Raw genomic sequence first — 23,561 nt, forward strand, 5'->3', positions numbered from 1 at the left:
GAGGAAAAGCAAGTACACTTTAGAGAAGACAAAAAGCAGTGGAAAAGTATTTCTAACTCAGCACCGCTTTGGGAGAGCTGCGCTTAGGAAACATTTCTGATGGACTAGCATTTGGGTCAGCCAGACAGTCAATGAGAGGTAGTCGGGGGAGGCCATTTCCTCCTTCATTCTGCTGGAGGCAAAACCGTGTTGATGTATAAATGTGCCTCCTGCTTTCCAATTGTTCTTCTCACACAGCAATGAGGCGTGAAGCCTGGGAAACCACAGATATTTGGATCTAAGAAAGTATTTTATTTCCCTCTGCAGGGCTGTAGAGTGGAAAATACACAAGGGCACTTTCTCTTAGTCTTGGGAGTTCTCATAGATCTGTAACCCTCTTCCTCTGAGCTACAGGCTCGTTAACTTAATCTGTACATAATTCTATTATCAAAAATGGCCCCTGGTGCACACATCCCAGGCCAAAAGGGGGACGAGTGGATTTCTGCCCTCCTGTCAGGCCACACACCTTACCTTTAGCCTTTAGTTACCAGAAACAGACCATCTTAGAGCAAAGCAGCAGCAATCTCTTTGCCTAATTATTTAGCCTCCATATGCTTTAAGTTTCTCACTAAAAAGAGAAAACTGGTCCTCTCTTTGACACACACACACACACACACACACTATTTTCCCTCCCTCCCCCCAAAATCTCTGTATCATCTTAATTCCTTCAGGACTGAGTCAATCCCAATATCTTCTATCAAGGGGGAACGAGAAGACAGAACAATGAATTCAGGGCTTTCCAGCATGGTTTTTACTTTCCAGATTCCTTAGAGACCTCCCTCCACAACTTTTTCCCCAGCTGTACTTGGAAGCTGTAACAGATCCAGAGACCATTTTAGAACCTCATTTGTATTGTCCTGACACTTAAGAATCCAGTTTCTGTTACAGGGATGTCATCAAAGTTGGTGGGCTCAAAACATGACCTACTTTTTAAAACCCATCTGTTAGGAGCCTATAGATTTTCTTGGTTTGTTTGTTTCTGACTGTCTACAGAAAGGGCAATAGCAAACGTTCTCACTTTCCAAGCCCACCCCCCAAATAGCAATCAGCCGAATTCTCACCAAGAGGGAGCTGAATGCCTTCCAAATATACAGTAGGAAAAAAAAAAGTGATTTTCCTTAATCTGGAGGGAGGGCAGGAAATAATATTCAGTTTAGTTTATGCACATCCAGGCTATTTCCCATCAAAAACTTACTTCAGACCAAACTGGAGCATTAGAAAGTAGAACACAAGATCTACCAGTTCGCTTGCCAAACTTTCACCACTGAGGGATTATGGTTTCCTCTAACAATGAGGTTCCTAATATCATGCAGCCAAGGAAGGGGAATTTAGGAACTGCAAATTGAAGTTAAAGAGCACCTGCACATAAGCCACTATTGCCCTGGACAGTAGTCCTTCAATGTGCCCTCTCCATTGATCTTACCTTCATTAAATGACTCAATGTGTGCACGCATGCATACACATACACACGCACACACACATGCATGATGAAACCTCTAAGTTCCCCAAAGCTGATCATTCCTAGACGGGAATAAAGCTATACATAAGGGGTTTAAAAGGAAGGAAGGAGAGAGGAAAGGAGACTGAGAGGGACAGAGGAAGAGAGGGAGGGTGAGTGGTGGAGAGAGGAGAGGAAGGGGGAAAGCAGGAAGGACAAACAGGACAGTCATATATACTGGCTATTCAGCTAAATTGTATCTCTATCTTAAAATTAGATTCCAGATTCTATTAACATTCAATTTCACATCAAGTGGACCCCAACCCAGTTCTAATTACTGATTCAGCAGTTCACTGTAATATGATTCAGGATTCTGTTTTAGAGGTTTATTATTACTATTAAAGCCTAGCTTCCTTACAGCTCTGCCTCCAGTCTCCAGTGCTATAGAGAGTCTTCCTTCTGTACAGCTGACCCCACAATCCACTTTCCTCATAGCACTTTTGTGCTCAAACCTGTCAGTGGCTCTACCTGGCCTACTGGAAACTGTCCAGAGTTCATGGTCTCATATACAAGGCCACCTGCAGCTGGCTCAAATCTCCAATTTTCAACTTATCTTTACTGTGCCTTGATTTCAATGCTCACAAAATGCTCTCCCACCTCTAGGATGACATCTATATTTTAAGTAAGAAGAAGAAAAGTGGAAAAGAATAAAAAGTAAAAGGTGGTACTTGTACCAGAAGCAAAACTTTTTCAAATAATATTTAAAGAACATCAACTTATACGTTATTTGCCTGAAGTATTCCCATAGTCACCAAGAGCTGCAAGGGAGTCTGGGAAGGCAAATAATTCCCCAAACAAAATTGAGGTCCTGATAGCAAGGAAGAAAAGAGTGGTTATTAGGTCAGCAACTTGCAGTGTCTCCCAAAGAGCCTAAAGCCAATGGTGCAAAGAGATTACAGTATATTTTCATAGCAGAAATGAGACAAATACGTCAATGGTACAGGGCCAAGCTCTGCCTAGAAGCCTATGAAATTATGTAGGATTTTGTTACAACAAGTCAACTCTAGACAAGTGGGATATAAAATATCCCAAATTATTACATCCAAATATAAATATCTTTTACAATCTTTTTGCTCTCCTTTCTGAGTTCTGAGGCCAAACTATGAATTGCTGAGAAACAGAAGGTGATATACCAAATGGGTTAAGTTACCAGAACACTGACAACTCAACTATTCTAATTAAAAGAAACTTAGTTCGGGGATATAAATGAATATCAAAATTACTCAGCATGTTAGCAAGCAGCTTGAATCCAGTCACATTAAGAGGACTGATATTTTTTGTGTTGAGTCAAGCAAAAATTACATAACAGCATCAGTCTGAAGGGACTAAAATAAATCAATTTCTACTTGAGAATTTGCATTAAAATGGAAAATAAATGCAAGTATGGTATTTTAAAAAACTTATCCACAATCACTTTCAGATTGGTCAACTCCTGGGGTGAGGACGGGCAGGAGCAATTGTCTTAGTGACCCAGCCTGGAGCCTCTAGTGAGTCACATTCTGGCAAACGATGCTGAACTGTGGCTGGGAGAAATGAAGTTTTTTCATAATCACAATGAATATGTGAAAGTGTTCCTTAAAGGAACTAAGGAGTAGCCTTCAGAGAAACTTCCAGTCTTTTTCTACTTTGTCACCAGTATCTACTGAGTTGGGCAGGTCTCATTTTTTGGTGCTCTTATTTTTGGCTCCTGCACTCTCTTCTCTTTAGAATGTAAGCTCCTGGAGATCTGTGTTGTTGTTTGTTAGTGTTTAAATTTTAGCATACTTCTAAACCAACAACAAAGATGAGTGTTCCATGCCAAATCTGCAGAAACCCAGGCACAGTCCAGGGACTCAGCCTTCCAAGCTGCATCTTGTGACAGACTCGCCATGTGGGTTCCAAGCAACTCATCTCTATCCTTCCATTCATTTCTGAAGTGGGAAAAATAGCAGCCATCCTCACGTACAGTACTGTTTCCTTTGTCATTAAATATTTATTAAGCATCCACATGCATGACACAAAGTTGGAGCTGTACAGGCTAAACCAGACAGACGCTGTGCGTGTGTGTGTGTGTGTGTACTGAACAACAAAAGCTGGAACCACATCCCATTTGACATATTTCTAACTACATGTGTTTGCCTTGATTTTAGGTTATCTTTGGCCATTAATAAATGGAAATGTATTTGAATTTCAAAAACATTGGATTTCACACTGGAGCAAAACTAGATTCTGCCATCTTTTCTGCCTGCACAAAGGGGCGCTCCCTAGCATACGCCCAGAAGGTACTCACAGAGCAGGTACAGGGGAATAAGGGGTGCTCGGGCCCTCACAGCACCAGAGGGATTCCCACGTGCCTGCGGAGCTCAGTGCATGATACCAGCAGGGCATTACTAATTAGGGTATAGGTCGTAATGAGACTGAATTATAATGGTTTTTTTCTGCTAAGAAAATACTTTCCCTGGGCAGAAGAGGGCATTTAGAGATGTGGTAACCAAGAGGGTGCAAAGCAGAAGTTACTGTGTATATGTCTCCAGCTAGGAAGCTCCAGTCTTCCCCATTAACCTTGTGTTGATCTGTACTATTAAGAGACAGTCAATTATGCCAGATACATTATAATTTTTTCTAAGCGAGCCATAGTTGGAAGTTTTCATCCGGGCCCTAGCTGCGTTTCCCTTGTTTGCTTAATCTAGGCTTTCGGTCTTCCTGAAAGATGAAAGCCTGCCATTTTAGCCTCAATGCCTCATAATATGTGCGTTAAACTCACCACTGCCTCATTATTTATTAATGTCAAGTTATTATACTTCAGTGGAGGATGGGGGCTGAAGCCGCAATGGTGACAGATGTTCCAACAGATCAGCTTATATAATGAGAAGTTGGGTCAAATCTGTCGAAAGGGGTGTTTTTTTAAAAAACACACTGACTTCAAAGAAATGAGTTGTGGCATCTGTAACATCTACGGAGCCGCGCCAGTGGAGGCGAGCGGGCCTGCAGCCGGGCGGCGCAAGTCATGCGATTATTGGAGCTTGCAGCGCAGGGACTGGAACAACATCTGGGCTGCAGCAAGCTGGCCAGGACATTTTAAAAGAGCTCCTGCGGTGCCTCAAACTTTGATTTTACAGAGCTGTGGGGAAAGAAACAGGCTGCATTCAAGAGCTCATGTGTTTTGGCTCACACATCTCGTCCTCGGTCACTGTGGAGGGCCCCACTCAGCTGGGGAGTCTGAAGGACTCTCTCGCACAGCCGTTCTCTGTCCACCCCGCTAGCTCAGTGGGCTTGTGCTGGGGTCTGGGGCAGGTGATCCCCAAGAAGGGTATAAATAAGAAATACCTCTCACCAATCCATGAAAACTACTTATTCTTTCTCAGCAAGAAACTCTCCAGGGAAGCATTAGTGCAAGAACTTGACACCTATCAGTTGGTTTTGGATAGTGTTCGAGTTGGAAACTAAATAGTGTAGTGTGTGTGTGTGTGTTTAGTGAGTGAGGAGACTGTGTCCTACAACTGAGAATTAAGAATATCCATTCCCAGTATCCCAGTATCACAATGTTTTAAACTCTTTTTCCCTTCCCCTTTCTCGAGTATACAGTTATTCAACAAATATTACTGTGAAACTACCACATGTGCCATCTAGAGTAGAAAGTGTCCTGGACAGAGAGAAGACCCGGGACTGAACTGCAGCCTCGCAGCTCGCCAGTTCCCTGCACCTCCCTTGCTGCTGAGATGCTTTGGAAGCATTTACAAGGTACTTTGGAAACCCTGAAGTTCACTGGCATAAAACAGGCAGCAGGATAGCAGGGGTAACGAAGGGCCTTGTTTCAGAAGCCAGAACCCTTGGGTGCAAATCCTGACTTCCCCACTTACAGACTGTGTGGCCGCGGGCACATTATTTAATCTCTCTTTGACACTCAGTGTCCACAATCTATAAGGTGGGGACGATACTAATAGTAATAATAACCTATTGCAGAGTTTGTTGTTAGGAGCAAATGTGTTAATACATAGGATGCGTTCATAATTTTACTTGGCACATGGAAAGCATTCTATAAATATTTGCTCCTTTAAAACACACATGTACATGCACACACCCCCCCCCCACACACACACACAAATGAAACGTGTTAATTCAGAACTGAAACCATCAGATGTGCAAACCAAAACTTCCCTCTCATTTCTGCACTCTTCTCTTTTTGCCCTCATTTGGCCAAACTCTGTCCTGCACTACCGGATCCCCTTGTTTTCTAGCTTTCTGTATGTATCTCTTAATCAATATAAGCTTCCTTTCCCAACTTTTTATGTATTATAAAGTTTGGAAGCTTTCCACTCCCAGAACACAAGCAGGAGCAGAACCCAAAGGGCATGTTGTACATGCAAATTAGAAAAGGAAGCCTGGAGAGAAGCACTGTGTAGGGGAAGGCGCCGGGGCTGAGGAACCCCAAGGTTAAGACTCCCAGTTACCAATGCTACTAACCCTTAACAACGCTCAACAAAGTGGGCTGTGGATGGATCGGACCTGGTGTGAGTCCTGGCTTGAGCATTCACCAGCTGTGTGACTTGGGTAGATTATTTAATCTCCCTGAGTCTTAGTTTCATCATCTGTAAAATGCGGAATATTGCCTCTCTCCTAGCACAGTTACATGGATTGTATTATATAAAGTAGATAACGGATTAATAGAGTATCTGAAAAATAGTATGTGCATAGTAAAGAGCAGTTGTGATTATTACCATTGGCTGCCCCATTTCTGAACAGAACCCTCATTCCTAGCAAAATCTCCCCCCCCTTATCTCTCGGTCTCACTCTCTCTCCAAAGCCCATAATGGCACAGGTGTGACGATCCTTAGTGGATTCAACTCAGAACCTCAGATCAGCTTTAGAGAAGAGTTTGGAGAAAGGAATGTAGAAGAAAGAAAAAGGGAAACCTCCCAGCTCCCTGCCTTTCTTCATTTCAAGCCACAGATGCTTCACTGTGCCTGAAAAAGCTGACTCTCCACTGCTTGATAGGAAGGAAGTGGGCTAAGAAGAAACCCAGGGATGTTTACTCAGAAAAACAGACTTACCTATAATAAAATCAACATGAAGACCAAATTTCAAAGGATTTACAAAAAACATTATTGTTTTCAAAAGGTCAATGACCACACTTCTTTGTGACTGGAAAACAAAACAAAACAAAACAAAACACCAAGCCAAATACGCCAGCAGAGCAGGAGGAATTAGAGAATGACTTTAGTAGGATCACAATCTTCAGGAGCTGTCACGTTTGTTCTGGTCTCTAACAGTGACAGTCACCTGGTCCAGCAGTTCAGGTTCCCATGCTTCATGGACCTGCAGAGTAATCCCAAAGTCGACGCCATAAATGAATCACTTTGGGAACAGCACACTTTCCTTTCCTTCTTATAAATTCACTCACAGCAGGAAGCAAGCACACTCTCTAGAAGCCACAGCGATAATCCTCCTTATCCAGCATATTTTCACTTCAGAAGGAAAGATGCTGTTGGGGCCCAGAAGATGTTTCTCAAAGTTTATGACAGGTCAGCTAAACAAACAAGAGGTCCCGCTTCCCCTCTGATGGGCTCCCCTTTCCCCCTTGTCTAAAGCCAACTCTACTTTTTATTGCATTTCCATTCTCTCAACGGTCTTTGTGGAGACTCCGTTCCTGTGACTTACAGCTGATGGTAGCTTAGTACTTCGAACATCATTAGTTAACTCACTGTATTACGATGGCTGGTCACATTTCCATCAGAAATTGCTCTCTTGTCTTCCAGCTTAGAAACCCTCTCGGAAAACCTGGATTGTATCTAAAACCATGTGGCAGAAAGAGAAGCCAAAGACAGGCCATCCTAGGAAGACTTGGTCTAGGAAGAAAGCTCTACTGTCCAAGCGGTAGGGGGCCAGCTACAGGGAATGGCTACACAGGCCAGTCTATAAGTTTCCACATTTCTCTGAGTAATGTCACTTGTTTCCACATCACTTGCTCCACTTTGACCCCTCTGCTTCTATTATAGTGACCAATAAATACAAAATTCAATTTCAATTATGTCTTCTTTCCAAAATGCATATAAGTCTAGTATACCAGATATACCTAATGCTTATTTATCATAAACCAATAATCATTTTCATGGACCATGAAAGCAATTTCTCTTTGGAATGGTAGCCACTGGACACTGGTGGCTATTGAACATTTTAAGTGTGGTTAATGTGACCACAGAACTAGAGTTTTAATTTCACTCAATCTTAATTAATTGAAATTTAAGTTTTTAAACAAGCAATGTAAAATATTTTTTTCATTAAATACAACTTTATTGTTTTGAAAGGGCTACACTAAAAATTGGAAAACTTAGCATCCACATTGAGATGTGCTCTCAGTGTGAAATAGACACTGGAGTTCAAAGACTTAGTCTCCCCAAAACATAAAATCCCCCATTAATAATTTTTATATTAATTACATGTTGAAATGATAATAGGATATATTAGGTTAAATAAAATATTATTAATTTCACCTGTTTCTTTTTAACGTGGTCACCAGAAAATTAAAACTACATATGCAGCTCATTTTATACTTCTATTGGGTAGCGATGCTCTAGAAAAGAATTATAAAGAGAGTAGAAAGAGCAGTGTCTGCACTGAAATGGGGAGGGAAATGGGTGGAGTGAGGAAGAGAAAATACTAATTGAGCCCATCTAACTATGGGAAAGAAAACAACTTTATCTGAGGCTAAATCACTGACTCCTAAATGCCTGTAGAGTTAATTTTCCATTCCCTGTTTCTAATCAAAACCTTGCACTGGCCACTTCTGGGTGATGAGATTGCTCTGTGTGACAGCTGACTACTCAATGCCTAGATGTGACATGCTCTCCTCCCCTTATCAAAGTGCTTAAAATGGTGTAATAAACACACAGCTTAGGGTAATGGCATTAAACGTTCCCCTACGTGGTATCCGTATGGAGCTTAAATTAGATGGAAGGATTACAGGCAAAGTTTGTGTCATAACGATTCTTTAAAGTGAAACCGTAGATCAAAGTTCATCACTACCAAATATACAACTTGAGAACAAACTCAAGTGCTGCTATTAATCACGGTTTCTGGGGATTTGATGACACAGATTACACTGCTGTAAAGAATACTGCTGAGCATCACATTCTTGCAACTGTCATCAACGCTTCTGCCAAGTGTTCACAGAGCAAGAGGAAAAGCTGTTCAGCACTTACTGTAGGTGCCTCTCTCACTGAGCAAAGATCCGGCATGGCAACAGGTTTATGACCATGACAACCCCTCGAAGGGACCTGCAAACTCTCTCTTTTCTTAGAAGGAGAGAAAAGCCTTGGAGGGATTGAGAAGCAAAGTGGAGGTAGAGCATGGAGAGACAAGTAAATTGAGATCGGATAGCACCTTTAACTTCATTTCCATTTAACTTTCAATCAGATAGGGCTTTCTACAAGTATTCTACAAAATATTTTAAGTAACTTATAACATACCATAATTCAAAGATCTGAGGCTATATAACCTTTTTGTTACATTTTTAAAATCTTCCAAACAGAAATGCACCTTAGAGTCAATGACATCCTACAGTCACTGCAGGCTAGACATCATCTGTGATGAGGTCATTCTTGCTTGCATGCTGTGTGCCCATTCAGTCATGCTGGCCCTATTTTAATCACTGTCTTTGAGTTCTTTGCCCTGTCGGTATGACAGGGGTTGAGTTTAAACCGCAAAATGAACTGTCTTTAAGAAGATTACATCAGGATACAGTATTGAGACAAAAGGCTATTGTGCACATAAGAAAGCATTGAGAGAAAAAGGTGGAGCATAAATCTGACATTAGTGAAGTCATCATTGGAGGAATAACACCAATTCCACCTCTTCTAACAAGCAACAAGCAAGTGTTTAATGGGACCAAACAAGTAAAAGAAGCCACCTTTTAGTTTGCTGGAGATGTGTGCAGGAGGGCCTATTGCATGCCAAACAATGCCATCGGGAAGGCAGAAACTGCAAAGCGACGGGAGGCTGGTGCGATTGGTTCATACGTTGCACAGAATGATGCAAAGGCCTTGAATTGAGTGTAATTAGCATCATGTTTTCTTCCTCAGTGGTTCAAAAATTGCACATCTTTGGTTCCAAAAAATTCCTTATGAAAGTAAATACGTAAACCAAGAGTATTAAAGAGCTTGTGTCCTCAGTTCTTTGGGGTCCCAGTGATACACTCCTAAGGGGCTTCCTTGTCTCTGGTAAACAGCAAGTTGCCCCCTGCTCTCCCTTTTAACTAGGGGGTGCTTGGGTAAAATGTATGTACTTTCTTTTTTAAAGGGTTGTTTTAAAATACGAGTCACTTGGGTTTTTATAGGTGAGCAACATTCAATTACAGAAATGGTGGAATATCCCCTTGCCTGTAAACAGAATAGTCCTCTCTTTTTCCTTGTTTAAGGTCTAGTAGCTATGACCATAGAACTTTACTAACTAGTGTTGCTAGGAGAATGCCAGGAGGACTGCTCGCCTGCTAGTTGGATGACAGATGAGACTCAAACACATACCAGTTGCATTGGTGTCTCAGGCTTATGTTTTGAATGTCATCCTCTGGAGGTTGCCCAAGAAGCATTCCCCAGCTTTTCTTGGTAGAGGAGAGTCACAAATATACTTGGCTTGCAGAGATGACGAACTTGAAAAACCAGTTAAATAAAACTCATGTTAAACGGGGCAGCAGTGTATGTGTCCAGTACACAAGTGTATGTGTTCACATTTTAAACTTAAAACTTAAAATCAAGGCCAAGAGTGGCCTTCCTTCAGCCACATTCCTCCTAGTACATGCTCTCACAGCACTACTGATGCCCTTCTCATGGAGAACCCCTACACTGTGGTGATTTGATTTGATTCGAGTTATTATTTGATTGTCTGTTTCGCCTGCTCGATCATATACTCTATGTGTGCAGGGCAGTTGTGTCTTACTCACCACAGAATTTTCAATGTCTTGAATGATGCCTGATTAAAAAATGATGTTCAATAAATATTTGTTAAAATTTGAAAGAATAAATGTGCAAATGAGGGTAGGATTTATTTTTCTGGAAGCTATGAGGTTTATTTTTAGTCTTTCTTACTAGAATTAATACAATGCTATGAGCATATTAGCATTGTGCGTTTAATTAATTTATTTTTTGGTAAAATATACATAACGTAAAATTTACCATTTTAACCATTTTAGAGTACAGTTCTAGGGGGTTTAATATATTCACATGGTTGTACAATTAGCACCACCATCCACGTCCAGAACTATTTCACCTTCCAAAACTGAAACTCTGTACCCATTAAACACTAACTGCCCATTCCTCCCTCCTCTGCTCCTAGCAGCCCCCACTTCTCTTTCCATCTCTTTGAATGTGACTACTCTAGCTACCTCGTATCAGTGTAATCATACAAGATTTGTCCTTTTGTGTCTGGCTTATTTCACTTGGCATAATGTTTTCCAGGTTCATCCATGTTGTAGCATGTACCATGATTTCATTCCCTTTTTAAGGTTGAGTAATATTCCATTGTATGTACAGACCACACCTTGTTTATCCACTCATTTGTCGATGGACACTGGACTCACTCCCACTTTTTGGCTACTGTGAATGATGCTACTGTGAATACAGGTACAGGAATCTCTTCAAAGCTCTGTTTTCAATTCTTTTGGATACATATTCAGAAGCGAAATTGCTGGGTTATATGGTCGTTATACTTTTAATTTTTTTTAATGTACCACCATACTGTTTTCCACAGTGGCTGCACCACTGTCACCTGCAACGCACAGGGGCTCCAATTTCTCCACATCCTCACCAGTACATTATTTTCTAGGCTTTTTTTCTCTTTTGTATGATATCCATCTTAATGGATGTGAAGTGGCATCTCATTCTGATCTTGCTCTACATTTCTAATAACTAGTGGTGTTGAACATCTTTTGATGTAGTTATTGGCCATTTGTATGTCTTCTTTGGAGAAATGGCTAGTTGGTCCATTTTTCAATTGGGTTGTATTTTTATTTGTTGTTGCTGCTGCTGAGTTGTGGGAGTTCTTTATATATTCTGGATATTAATCCTTATCAGGTATATGATTTGCACATATTTTCTCCCAGTCCATGAGTTGCCTTTTCATTCTGTTGATAGTGATCTTTGATGCACAAAAGTTTTTTTATTTTGATGAAGTCCAGTTCACCTATTTTTTTCTTTTGTAGCCTAGCATCATGTTTTGTAACACAACAATTATTGTAAAAGAAAGTCAGCGATCAGATGGACTTGGATTCAAATACTGATTTTGCTCCTTTCCAGCTGGTGGCCCTGGGTAGGTCAGTCTTTTATTTTGCTTCAGTTTGCTTATTTATAAAACTGTACTAAATAATATTTGTTTGTATTTTGGAGAGTAAAACATGTAAAAGAACTTTGGGATCACAATTTATGTTAAAAGAATATCAGGCAATGACATCAATGATCATAAAATTTAAATTTCAAACTGGTAGGATTTTCCTTGAGCCACTACAACTACAAGATGAGTAAACTTTGGCATGACGTAAACTTTTCCTTCAAGGAATAAATTGATATAATTCTTTCCCTCCTGATCTTTACTACGTCAACATATTTGCTCCCTATTTTAAGAGGTATAGGAAAAATAATTTTCTCAAATAAAGACCTGACTATTAGAAATAATTTCCCATAGCATTTTGACATTTTGTACACATTTTCCAGGGGGATCATAAGAGAGAAAGCTGACAGTTTCATTTCCCCTCTTACTAATCCCTAATAGAAAACTCTGTTAAATCAATTAAACAAAGAGACCATTGGGCTGATGGGGCTCTAATGCTGTGGTGGCCTATATAAACAAACCAAAATCTAAGCCTGTAAATGTTTCAAGGTTATGAAATCAAGAGGCTAAGGACAACCAATGACAAACAGCCAACTAGGTTTTAAGCTGTAGCCAATCAATTATTTCCTTACTTTGCTTCTGCCTTTTCTCTAGAAAAGTCTACCACCACGCTCCTATCTGTGGAGTGCTCAAACCACTTCCGGTTTGGCGTTGCCTGATTAGGATCAATTTTTGTTCAACTAAACTCTTAAAATATTTAATATGCCTCAGATTATCTTCTGGCAACTCTAATCCTCTCTCAGCCACCCATTCACGTAGGGAGCTGTTCACAGGAAGCAGGTGGCCACAAGGGAAGTTGTTTTGAAAAAGATGTTTTGGTGATTGGTCCTGCCAACCAATTGCTTTCCCTGGCAAGAACTTCGTGTTTTAGTTACACAAAATCAACAAGGAGCACCTTCTTTCTACTTTTCCTTCTCTTCTCTCTCCCTCCCCTCCAGGTCAGGACTTTCCCTCCCACCGCCCTCCACCCCCCCTCATTTCTATTGCCCAGTCTCCGTCTTTCCATGCTGTCAGACACCATTTAGGCATCAGAGCTTGGGCTGAGCCGCAGCTTGTCACCTGATGGCCGGGTGATCATGGGCAAGTCCTTAACTTTTGTGAGCCCATTTTCTCACTTATGAAGTGAAGACCAAAGCATCTCACAGGACTGTGGTAAAGACTAAATGAAATAATGTATGTGAATATGTAGCATGTACTATAAAATGCCACACAAACTCTAGTAGTTTTTTTTAATAGCTCACATGGAGAAAATTCTGCATTAATTTCCCCCCATCTTTCCCTGGGAGGAATTGTCTTCTTAATTCATTTAATTGTAGTTAAGGCAAGAGAAAGAATCACACTGACCAGTAAATGGTTATCTAAGCTTTAATCTCATTTGACAAGGGAAGATCCTGTGGTTCAACAGTGGCTACTGCACAGAGAAAGTAAGGAGCGGGGACTGGGGTGTCAGAGTCGCCTCAGCCAGGAAGGCAGCCACTGATACTGTAAACAGTCTTCCCTGCTTCAGAATTAACTGCTCTTCCCAAAACAAACCTTGTCAAAGGGAATTGCAACGTGTAAACTGCCCAGACGGGACTCTCTTGGCCTCTGCCTGACAGAAGGGAAATGACCTGAGGCCTGGGTCATCCTGGATGGTTGTGCAACAAGACCAAGTATGTGGAGGACAATGGAGAATTGTGCAGGTCAGCGATTTTCAACCTTTTCCATCTCATGGCACATAAACTAACTACTAAAATTCTGCTGCACACCAAAAAATATATTTTTTGCTGACCTGCCAAAAAAAATAAGTCTAATTTTGATTCATTCCCATTGGACGGCTATGGTCGTGCTGGCTGTTGTTGTTTTTTATTTGATAATCTAAGGGAAAAGAGGTCAGTGCCCCTGACCAAATAGTCAGGTATTGCATGTTTTAAAAATTCTTGTGGCACAATGGTTGAAAAGCTCTGGCATAGGTGATCAATAAATATATACATCATAAATGAGTTGCCTGGCAGAGTCACACAGCATTAGTCAGTTTTCAGTGACCACAGAGTCACTGGCTACTCATAATAACCCCCCAGAAGCATCATCCCCGCTGTGGGTGAACTGGGTAGTCATTCTCCCTATTACCCATTATCCATAATTCGCTAAGGGCACACATTGCTTTCTGCTTTGCAGAATTTCCTAGAGCTTCACTGTTCAATATGGTAGCCACCATCCACATGTGGCTACTTAAATTTAAATTTGAAATAATTAATATTACGTACAATTTAAAATGCAGTCCCTCAATCACATTAGCCTCATTTGAAGTGCTCATAGCCACATGAGGCTACTGTATTGGGCCGTGAAGGTAGAGAACTTACATTGTTGCAGAAAGTTCTATCGGACTAGTGGAGAATTCTGTTCTGGACTGCTCATGCCCCACTTTCACCAGCCCTCCCCCGCCTTTATCAAGCCGTCTCTCCTCCACAGCTTTCCTTGATCTCTTTCCTCTCCCCATAGAACCTTACTCACATCCTCCAGTTTCCCACAGCTCTTGGTACTACCTCTATTTTAACACTGACTGCATTGGGTCGTGATTCTGTGCTTGCACCCTCTGATGAAGCTCTGAGCACCCCCAAAAGAACAACTTTCTCTTGCTCATCACCACACCTCCAGCAACAGGTGGCATGTGGCAAGTGCTCAACAAATGCTAAATGCAGGGGTGTATGAATGATTGCGCTTCATGTAAATAAACAAACACGTTAGGAGCTCAGGGTGGCATTCACACCCTTCTCCCTGGGGTTCTGACAGATGCATCAAACACACATAGAAGAAGAAAAAACACAGAAACAAAATACTGTTTTATCAATATGGGCAGATATCTGGTTTCCCCAAAAGAGATTTATGGTAAAAGATATACTCTATGAACTCACTGTGGCCTACTAAAATATGAAGAAAAACCAAGCCAAAGTACTCTCTCATAGTCCAGGGAAAAAGAAATGAACAGATAAAAAGGAGTATCTGTGCCCTAATGTGCAGTGCATCCCTCATCCAAACCGCTCACACGTAATATGGCACCAACTGCAGGGTCAACAGCTATCTTTATGGTTCTCATAGCAAACAAGGTTTCCCCAAAGTGTCTGGGTCTCCACCAAGAGAGAAAACTTTTTTTTCCCTGACAGAGTACCCCTAATCCATGGGAAATGAAGAGATCTCTAGGTCCTCTTCCGTAATTTATTATAAAATAAGTACTTTTTCTAGCTAAAGTATTGATTGCAATATCAACTCTCTTGTACTAATGTACAACTAATAACCTAGAAGTAACCATATTAGTAACCTACTACAACAATCCCTTTAGAGCCACTGGGCCCATAACTCCCAGGTTACGATATACCCATCTCTTATGAAGTTTGAGTTTCTTTATCACCCTAACTATCTCACTGCAATCAACAAGATATCTGTGCCCAACATACAGCTGGATGCCCTAGAATGTAGAAAGCCTCACTTTCCTACTGTTATTTCTAGACTAGGCTCTAGGGGGTGGCTATAACAGAAAGAGTTAATTCCTAAAACTATAGCTTAGTCAGCTTAAGCTTCCCAAATTAAATGATCTCCAAGTTGCATGTAATACATTTTTCCCTTAAGAGTATTTTTCCCTTTGAATTCACATAACATCCTAACAGATTTCAAAGATATTCATAATAAAATACCTAGTTTGGGGAGAAGAATCTTATTTGGATGCCAACCACAATCCTCTATTCATAAGACTTAGCTGAGAGAGAGAGAGAGAGGAGAGAGACTTTCTTGTCTTTTTGTGAGGAAGCTACTACAGTCTTCTGTATGTCTCTGTACAGTCCTCTGTATGACAAATTGGCAACTAACCAAGCAAAACCTTCAGACCTACCAAATTTGAGGTTCCATCCTAGGCCTATAAAATTTACTCATTTTTAAATTCATTTATTCACACGTCTATTCATGTATTTACTCCTTCACTAATCACTTTTTATCTTTATCATATGCTGCGGCAAAAATAAACAATATACAACTCCCTCCCTTATGGAACTCCCATTATAGCTGTGCTGTTGACTCACATGAAAAGCATACATTGAGGTACGTTCTTTTAAGCATGTGGAGAACGCTGCGTTATTTTACAGGGAGAATGTATTTCCCTGGGGAAAGGAAGATGGAAGAGAGAGAAATTGGGAAAGTTTTCACCAAGCAAAGATTTGAGTAAGTTCTTGAAGAAATGAGAAGGTAGGTTTGAGGGACATTCAGGCCTTAGGGAAAAACATGAAGAAAGGCAAGGAAGCTTGAAAATGTTTGATGTGATTGGTGGAGACTATCACTGACTTTGCTCAATATCTTGTCTGAAGATTGTAGATGAGTCAAAATTGTTACCTCTGAAGGTCATTTGCTTCTCCACACACAGCCTACTTGATCTCTCAGGATCTTCTAGCTCTAAATTTTAATATTTCTGTCTCCCTACCCTTCCAGTATCCTCAAGGTAAAACTGAGTAGACGGCTGACATTTAAATATTTACAATTTCTAGTTCCTGCCTTCCCTACACACCAAAATCATCAAATTCATGACAAAAATAAAATGGGCAGAAGCTACAAGGGACCCACCATGATGTTCATTCATTCTGAGCCAAGCTTCCCTGAGGCTAGGGACTACTGGAACTTTGCAAAGTTCCTTGACAGAAGTGCCTCTCTTTATTATTGCTGAGTGAGTGCTGCTATTTTGTTTGAAAAACATACAGTTCAACTAATTTTCCCCTGAAATGCAGTCAGGCAAATTAAGAAATGAGAATCTGCAAATCTCTGCAATCCATTTCAGCAAATACCTTTAACAAAAATGTGCACGAATTTTCCAAAACCCTAAACAAGCAAGGTTTTCCTTCCCGCTATTAATAGAGAAATATCTTATTACAGTTCTGTAAACAGAGCCAAATTGAGAAAATTGCATTTAAATGATGTTAGGGTTTCCAAAAAAAACCACAAAGCAAACTCAAAGTTAAGGCGATAATGCATCCCTGTTGTATCTTGGCACAGGAGCAAGCATTTTGCAGTGACCATCTGGGATGTGTAACATCGTAATAAGGGTGAGGGCACCAACTCACAGAGAAGCCAAGAGGCAACACTTTTTTTCTTGGCAACTGTGATATATTATAGTATGGGTTTTTTCCAGGAAACCAGAATTTCAACTTTTACAAGGCATTTGAAGACACCAAAGGTTTTTCTCACCGCTGTATCCCAAATGTCTAAAATAATGCCAAGCAAACAGATGCTCAATAAATATTTATTGATTGAATAAATATTGAAAGTGCCAGCCTTTTTCTATGGTAATAAAAATTTGATAATGCTTTCAGATCCTTTTACCTTCCTCTCAAGACACTGAAAAATGTATAATTATTTACCCAAGAACATTTCAGGTGTGTTGGGAGGAGGGGTAATTTATCAAGTACAATTAAAGTTATACACCCAAAAATCACTTTAAACGTGCACTTCTGTTACTACTACTTCTACTTCTATGAAAAGTCAAACTCATAAAGTCCACCAAAAGTCTTGTCCCTCACAACAAAAAGCAACAAAAGAAATAAATTGGATCTCTTCAAAATTATAAACTTTGGTGATGCAATGCAAAGGGCATCATGAATAAGTTAAAAGATGGTCCACCTAATGGGAAAAGATATGTGCAAATCATATATCTGAGGAGACTTGTATCTAGAATATATCAAGAACTCTTATACCTCAATAATTAAAGATAACTCAATGAAAATAGATGAGGGATCTGAATTCCTCTAAAGGAGAAATACAAATGGCCAATAAAGCACAGGAAAAGATGCTCTACATCATCAAAAAATAATAATATCGTCAGGGAAATGCAAGTCAAAAGTATAATGAGATCCTTCACAGACACTAAGTGGCTGTAATCAAAAAGACTGATAATAACAACTGTTAATAAAGACATGGAGAAATCAGATCCCTCCCACATTGCTGGTAAGGATGTAGAATGGTGAAACCACTTTAGAAAATAGTCTGGAATTTCCACAAAATATTACAACAGGACCCGTTATATCATTCCTAGGCATAGGCCCAAAAGAAATGAAAACATGTCCACACAAAAACTTGTACACCAATGTTTTCAGCAGCATTGTTCATAACAGGCAAAAAAGAGAAACCCAAATGTCCATCAATTGATAAATGGATAAATAAAATGTGTTCTATACCTCCAGTGGAATATTATTCAATGATAAAAAGAAATTAAATACTAATACATGCAATAATGTGAATGAAAGTTAAAAACATTATGCTAAGTGAAAGCCACTCACAAAGGACTGCATATTGTATGATTCTATTTACATGAGTTGTCCAGAAGAGGCAAATCTAACAGAAAGTCGATCAGTGAGTGCCTAGGACTTTGGGGTAGAGCAGGAGGGGAGGGAAAATGGAGTGTGACTGTTAGTGGGCGTGGAGTATTTTGCAGGGTGATGAAAATGTTCTAGAATTGCTTATGGCAATGGTTGCATGACTGAATATATTAAAAACCATTGAATTGTTCACCATAAATAAGTGAATTGTATGGCTTGTCAATTATATCTCAATGAAGCTGTTATTTAGAAAAATGTCTTGGACTTAAGTTATTCTATTGACCATATTAATATAATTCAAAACATGGACATAGAATGTGTATGTTGACCCAGCCCTGTATAAACTCAGGGAATTGCAGAATAATCAGCTGTTTCATTTTATTGTATCTGAGTATCAGCATGAATAAAAACTCTTCAAAAGAGCCAACACAAGTGTTTTCTCAATGAGGATTTAAAAGTATTTTTGAATGAATTTGAAATGATCTCTAGATATTTTACTAGATATCATACTTATTCCAAAGTAAAATAACTTTATGCCATGCGAATAATTGCATCATGAAAAGAAAATTTTATTAGCACCTTTTTTTGTTCACTGTAAGGTAGGAAATATATTAAAGTCAGCTTCCTTTAAATACTAAAATACTATAATATGTCCTACCTATTGTAACTAAATAATGCACAGTTCCATTTAAAAGATAAAATCTAAGTAGTCCAATAAACTTAAAATAATCCTGATGGTGTTATGTTCTTTGTAAATACATATATTCCATATTCCAAAAGGTATATTTTTATAAAACCATTTTCCTACTATTAAGCTAAACATTATTTTTATACTAAGGTCATATGAATTTGAAATGGAAATAGTAAAGATTCTCATCCCAGCTACAACTTTCACACATTAAAAAAAAAGGCCTAAAATGCTTAACTTTGGTCCAAATTCATGATTGGGAAATCCATGGTTTAAAACCAAGCTTCCTAATTCCCAAGGAAATGATGTTCTCACCATACCAAAATTCCAAAAAAATAGAAAATTTATTATTTGAAAACCTATCAGCATGTAGATGGAAACTAAGTTTATATATCTGTTGGATGTTTCTATACTTGAATATATATTATTTTTTCATTTATAGTACTGATAATGTTTTTAAGCTTTGAGGTCCTAGAAGGCTGCAATCATGTATATCTATGTTATTAACTGTTCATATAATCAACCTCACTCTCAACTTATTGGATAACTTCTTATCAAGAATGATGATTAACATGATTAAAACACAATATGGTAATAATTTAATAAAATTATTTCATTACCAGTGGAAGACTTATGAAAACCTCCATGTAGATGAGTCCATAAATTCCCCATGAGGAAACCCAGCATGGTTTTATTTGAAACAAAGGATTCTCTACAAACTTTTCTAATTAGAGAGTGAGTTGATGTAGCCTCCACCAACTCTACCATGACTCCTGAAAGAAGCTCACAAATGATTACTTTTAATGGCTTTATACCTGGTTTGGTTAGAAATCCCTCTTCTTGCACCTTTTCCCAGAATTGCCCTATTCCAAAAATTACTCTTTTATCCTAATAAAACCTCCAGCTATCTCCAAAGCTTCTCTTTATCTATTTCATACTAAAATGTTAGTTGCTGAAAGGTTTAAATCTGAGGAGCGCTGTCTCAAGAGGAATTCACATTTTCAAAGTGAGGTTTCTTTTGTTAAAAATTTCACTAATTAATGTAAAGAGTGAGTGTAAATTAATGTAAATAGTGACCCTTTGCTATATCAGCAACACTGTGCCCCAACCTCCTCTGGGAGCCACTGAAGTCTCCTGACCCCCTACATTCCAGAAATAGGGGTCAGCAACTGGGTGCCCCACTTGTGAAAAGCTGTTGACCTCTGGGAGGGAGCTTGTATGGAAGCAAGTGTTAATTTTCAAAATGTGACTGGTTGTGATAGCAGCAACCTCACCTCATCACAATGTCCCTTGGAATGTTTTCTCGTCAAGGGGTCTAGAAGTGATCTGTCATCACTGGTCAGTGGTACAAGCAGCTCATTCTTGTATCCTTGCCCTTCTCCCCTGGACCTGAAAAAAAACATACCGCACTGCCCTCCTCACATTTGAATTTTCATGTGTTCGACATTTGTCAGGGCTTCACCTTCAATAACATGGTCAGAGCACCAAGAAATTATATTTAACACATGAAAAATTAAAAAGGGTCATTCCCCCAAGCCTGGTAATTGAAAGCTATAAAATTTGTGTGTGGGGTATGCATATGTGTGCTTATTCTTGGAGCAACATTTATAGATACATTAAATGATTACCCTCCAAAGTCATAAAAGGGTTTAGTAACACACTTTAATATATAATTTCTTAAGCATTTTTTAATAAAATACAGATATATAATTATAATTATCAATGCATGTATGTCATTTAATATAATGATAAAAGCCTATTGTTGAAGTGACACGTGATGAATATTTACAGGATAACGTAAAGGAAACAGCATTTGTACAATATTGCTAAGTCAAAAAAAAAAAAAAAAGAATACTACTCATATTGTGGTTTCATCGCAAATCGCCAACAGCAAATAGGAAAATGCTTTCCTTATTAATACATATGGGTATAGATCGTTACTTCCATGTTTTCTGAAGATGGAAAACTGTTGTCTTCCTTGAATTATACCAAGCGCTAAGCTTGGGATGTACTCAAAGGACTTTTCCCAAATCTTTGTCAAGCTATTAAAACCATACACAAATATCTTATATAGTCCTACCTACTGGAAATAGTTCATGTCCCTTCATGCTAATCTTAAATTTAAAATCGAAATTAATTTGATGAACTGTCACAGAATGCATAAGGAAACTTACCAATATCTATAAATAGCCACATCCTGTGTAAATCCTGTTGAAATAGTAAAACCCCAAAACATCTATCAGCTGTGAAGAAAATCAGGCGCTATACTCTTTCCCCATCTAAACTAGGGATGAGCTAAAGCAACTCTGCTTAGCACTAAAGGCAATGGCACAGCTTTAACTTGGAAAATATATGAACTGCAATGAGTCAATGGGCAGACACATTGTTTTAGTTTCTCAACAGACATATGGCAGTGCTGGCCACCACACATGCTTAGCCTTTCCTATTCAGCTCATAATGAGCTATCAAGGTGACTTGTTTCGAAATTTCAAACCAGGTATTATTATTTCAGGGATTTTTAAAAAATTAATTTTCATTTTTCTATTTTCGAGGTTAAAAATGCTGTTGAGGTTAAAAGTTTTATAGCTCCTTTATCATAATTAGTATCTTCCTCCTTAGTCCTCTAAGAGGGCCTTTATAGGACCCGGCTTTGGCCTTTGCACTACAGCCCCCAAAAGACAGATTGCTGGAGATAACCCCCTGAAATTCCTTACAGCGTTATTTAACACCATAAAGGCCTAGAATCTATCTGTTTTGGGAAAGACTCAGGCAGAGAGACAAGGTTAAGGAGGGGAGAGGTTTCAATTTGTAGGAGTTACAAGACATAAATAAGTAGCATAAATGCCTTTTTCCTTACTAACAGACCACGGGTCAGAAATCTCACAGCAAGATAGAAAAAATACCCTGAATGAAAAAACCATGCTATAAAAATCTAAGGGATAACTGACAATATTATTCCTCTTGATTTAAAAAGATAGACATTTCTCATTGGAATCAAAGAATTTGAAGTGAATTTGTTTTCTTTTTGTCATTCCACTCATATATTCCTTCCCTGGTGAAAACTGGAACTTAAAAGTGTTTATAGAACATTCTTTAACGGTCTACTTGGTAAACTAAATAAAATGAGCAAAAAATCCAAAATAAGGGAAATTTGTTCTCTGCAGATGAATAAACACCTCTTATATGCCCAATAGAAAATGAAAAGAAAAAAAATCTCAGGCTTCTCTTCCACCTTCCTTAAGAAAATAATTATTATGAATTATGGATTTTTACAGAACCACAGTCATCTAATGTCTGTGATAAGAGCAAGCAGGAACACAAATGCTAATCCTTCATGATGATAAATACTTCAGAACTGATACTAAGACTTCAACTGGCTTTTGCATTTTAGTTCCTCACACTGTGCCCAACAATAACAGAAATCACAAGATTATGTGTGCTGGTTACTGTTGGTTATCAACACTCAAATATGAAACTATATAGAGCATTTTTCTGATAAATTGTTATAAGTCTTAGTCTGGTTACTATCACTGTCAAGTTTTAAGTTTGCTGTTTGGTTTTTGGAAGAGTCTGAGAACTTTGGTTAAACATACTGCATTGACGCCAATACTCTGTGCAAGTAGGGGAAAAACAGAGGGAGGGTGTGGTTTTGTAGGCTTCAAAACTCCACATGCTATGTACAGTATACACATATACCATAGATAATTACAGTCTCACCATGAGGAAGTAAAAAAACTCAGTAAGCCTTCATTTTCTAGTATATGTACATTTTACAAGCTACTGATAGTTTCTTTTCATATTGCTTTCAAAACAAAACAAAGAGAAAGAGAAAAAAGAAAATACATTAGATCAATTCGAATGTAGTTTTAACTTAAAGGCTTCATCAGACCATATGTGCAGACACTTGAGATGATGACAGAGTTAAGCTTCCTAGGGTCCTAGAGTCAAAGAAACTCTGCTGACCCCCACTGCTAAGCAGGTGCACTCCTTCCACAGGGGGCAACATCTGCCGATCAGTCATGGTCCCACTCGGTGAGGACCCCAAGAAACTTCCTTGGGAAGAAACAATTTTCTCAGGACTGGCAGCCAGTTTGGGGGATGTGGAGAAGTTATATCCGTACAAGGCACAGGGGCTGTGTAACCTGAAAGTGTTATAGGAACCCTGATGGGTCTGGTTAGCAGCAAAGGCATTGCTGGAGGGTGAAGGCATGATGTACTGGAGCTGGGGGGACATCCCCGAAATCTGCATGGACAGGCTGGTCTGCGGGCAGCTGAAGGTGTCCCCATCGGCGCCCCCCATGGACATGTTCACCGAGGCGCTGCTGCTCACGCCCACATAGGAGGGAGTCCTGGGTGGGGCGAAGGTCTCGCCGGTCTGGTTGGTGAGCCTGTTGTAGGTCTCCGCCAAGGATGTGCTGTATCGGTTGAGGGTGAGGCCGGACCGCGCACAGGCAGAGTAGTCAGCCGGGGCCAGGCTACACAGCTGGCTGGTATTGGGCCCCAGATGGAAGGCCGGAGAGGAGCAAGGGGAGCCAGACAAAAGATGAGGGTGGGTGGCAGCAACGCCATTCCCAGAACCTTGGAGTAAGGTGGAGGAACTTGTATTTCCTACAAGAGAAGGTGAAATGTAAAGAGCACCGACTCCACA

General features: G+C 39.6%; 1 protein-coding gene across 1 annotated transcript in view; it reads right to left on the reverse strand.

The window, feature by feature from the left end:
- Window positions 1-20,556: 20,556 nt before the first annotated feature.
- The window catches only part of TBX18 (T-box transcription factor 18), a 28,247-nt gene continuing 25,242 nt past the window's right edge, over window positions 20,557-23,561 (reverse strand). Inside the window, exon 8 of the mRNA XM_087817488.1 lies at window positions 20,557-23,521. Within this exon, the coding sequence (XP_087673614.1) occupies window positions 22,797-23,521 (725 nt within the window). The 3' untranslated portion in view covers window positions 20,557-22,796. The remainder of the gene's footprint in view (window positions 23,522-23,561) is intronic.

Source organism: Miniopterus natalensis, chromosome 5 (genome assembly GCF_054644295.1).
Source record: "Miniopterus natalensis isolate mMinNat1 chromosome 5, mMinNat1.hap1, whole genome shotgun sequence".
Lineage (NCBI taxonomy): Eukaryota > Metazoa > Chordata > Mammalia > Chiroptera > Miniopteridae > Miniopterus > Miniopterus natalensis.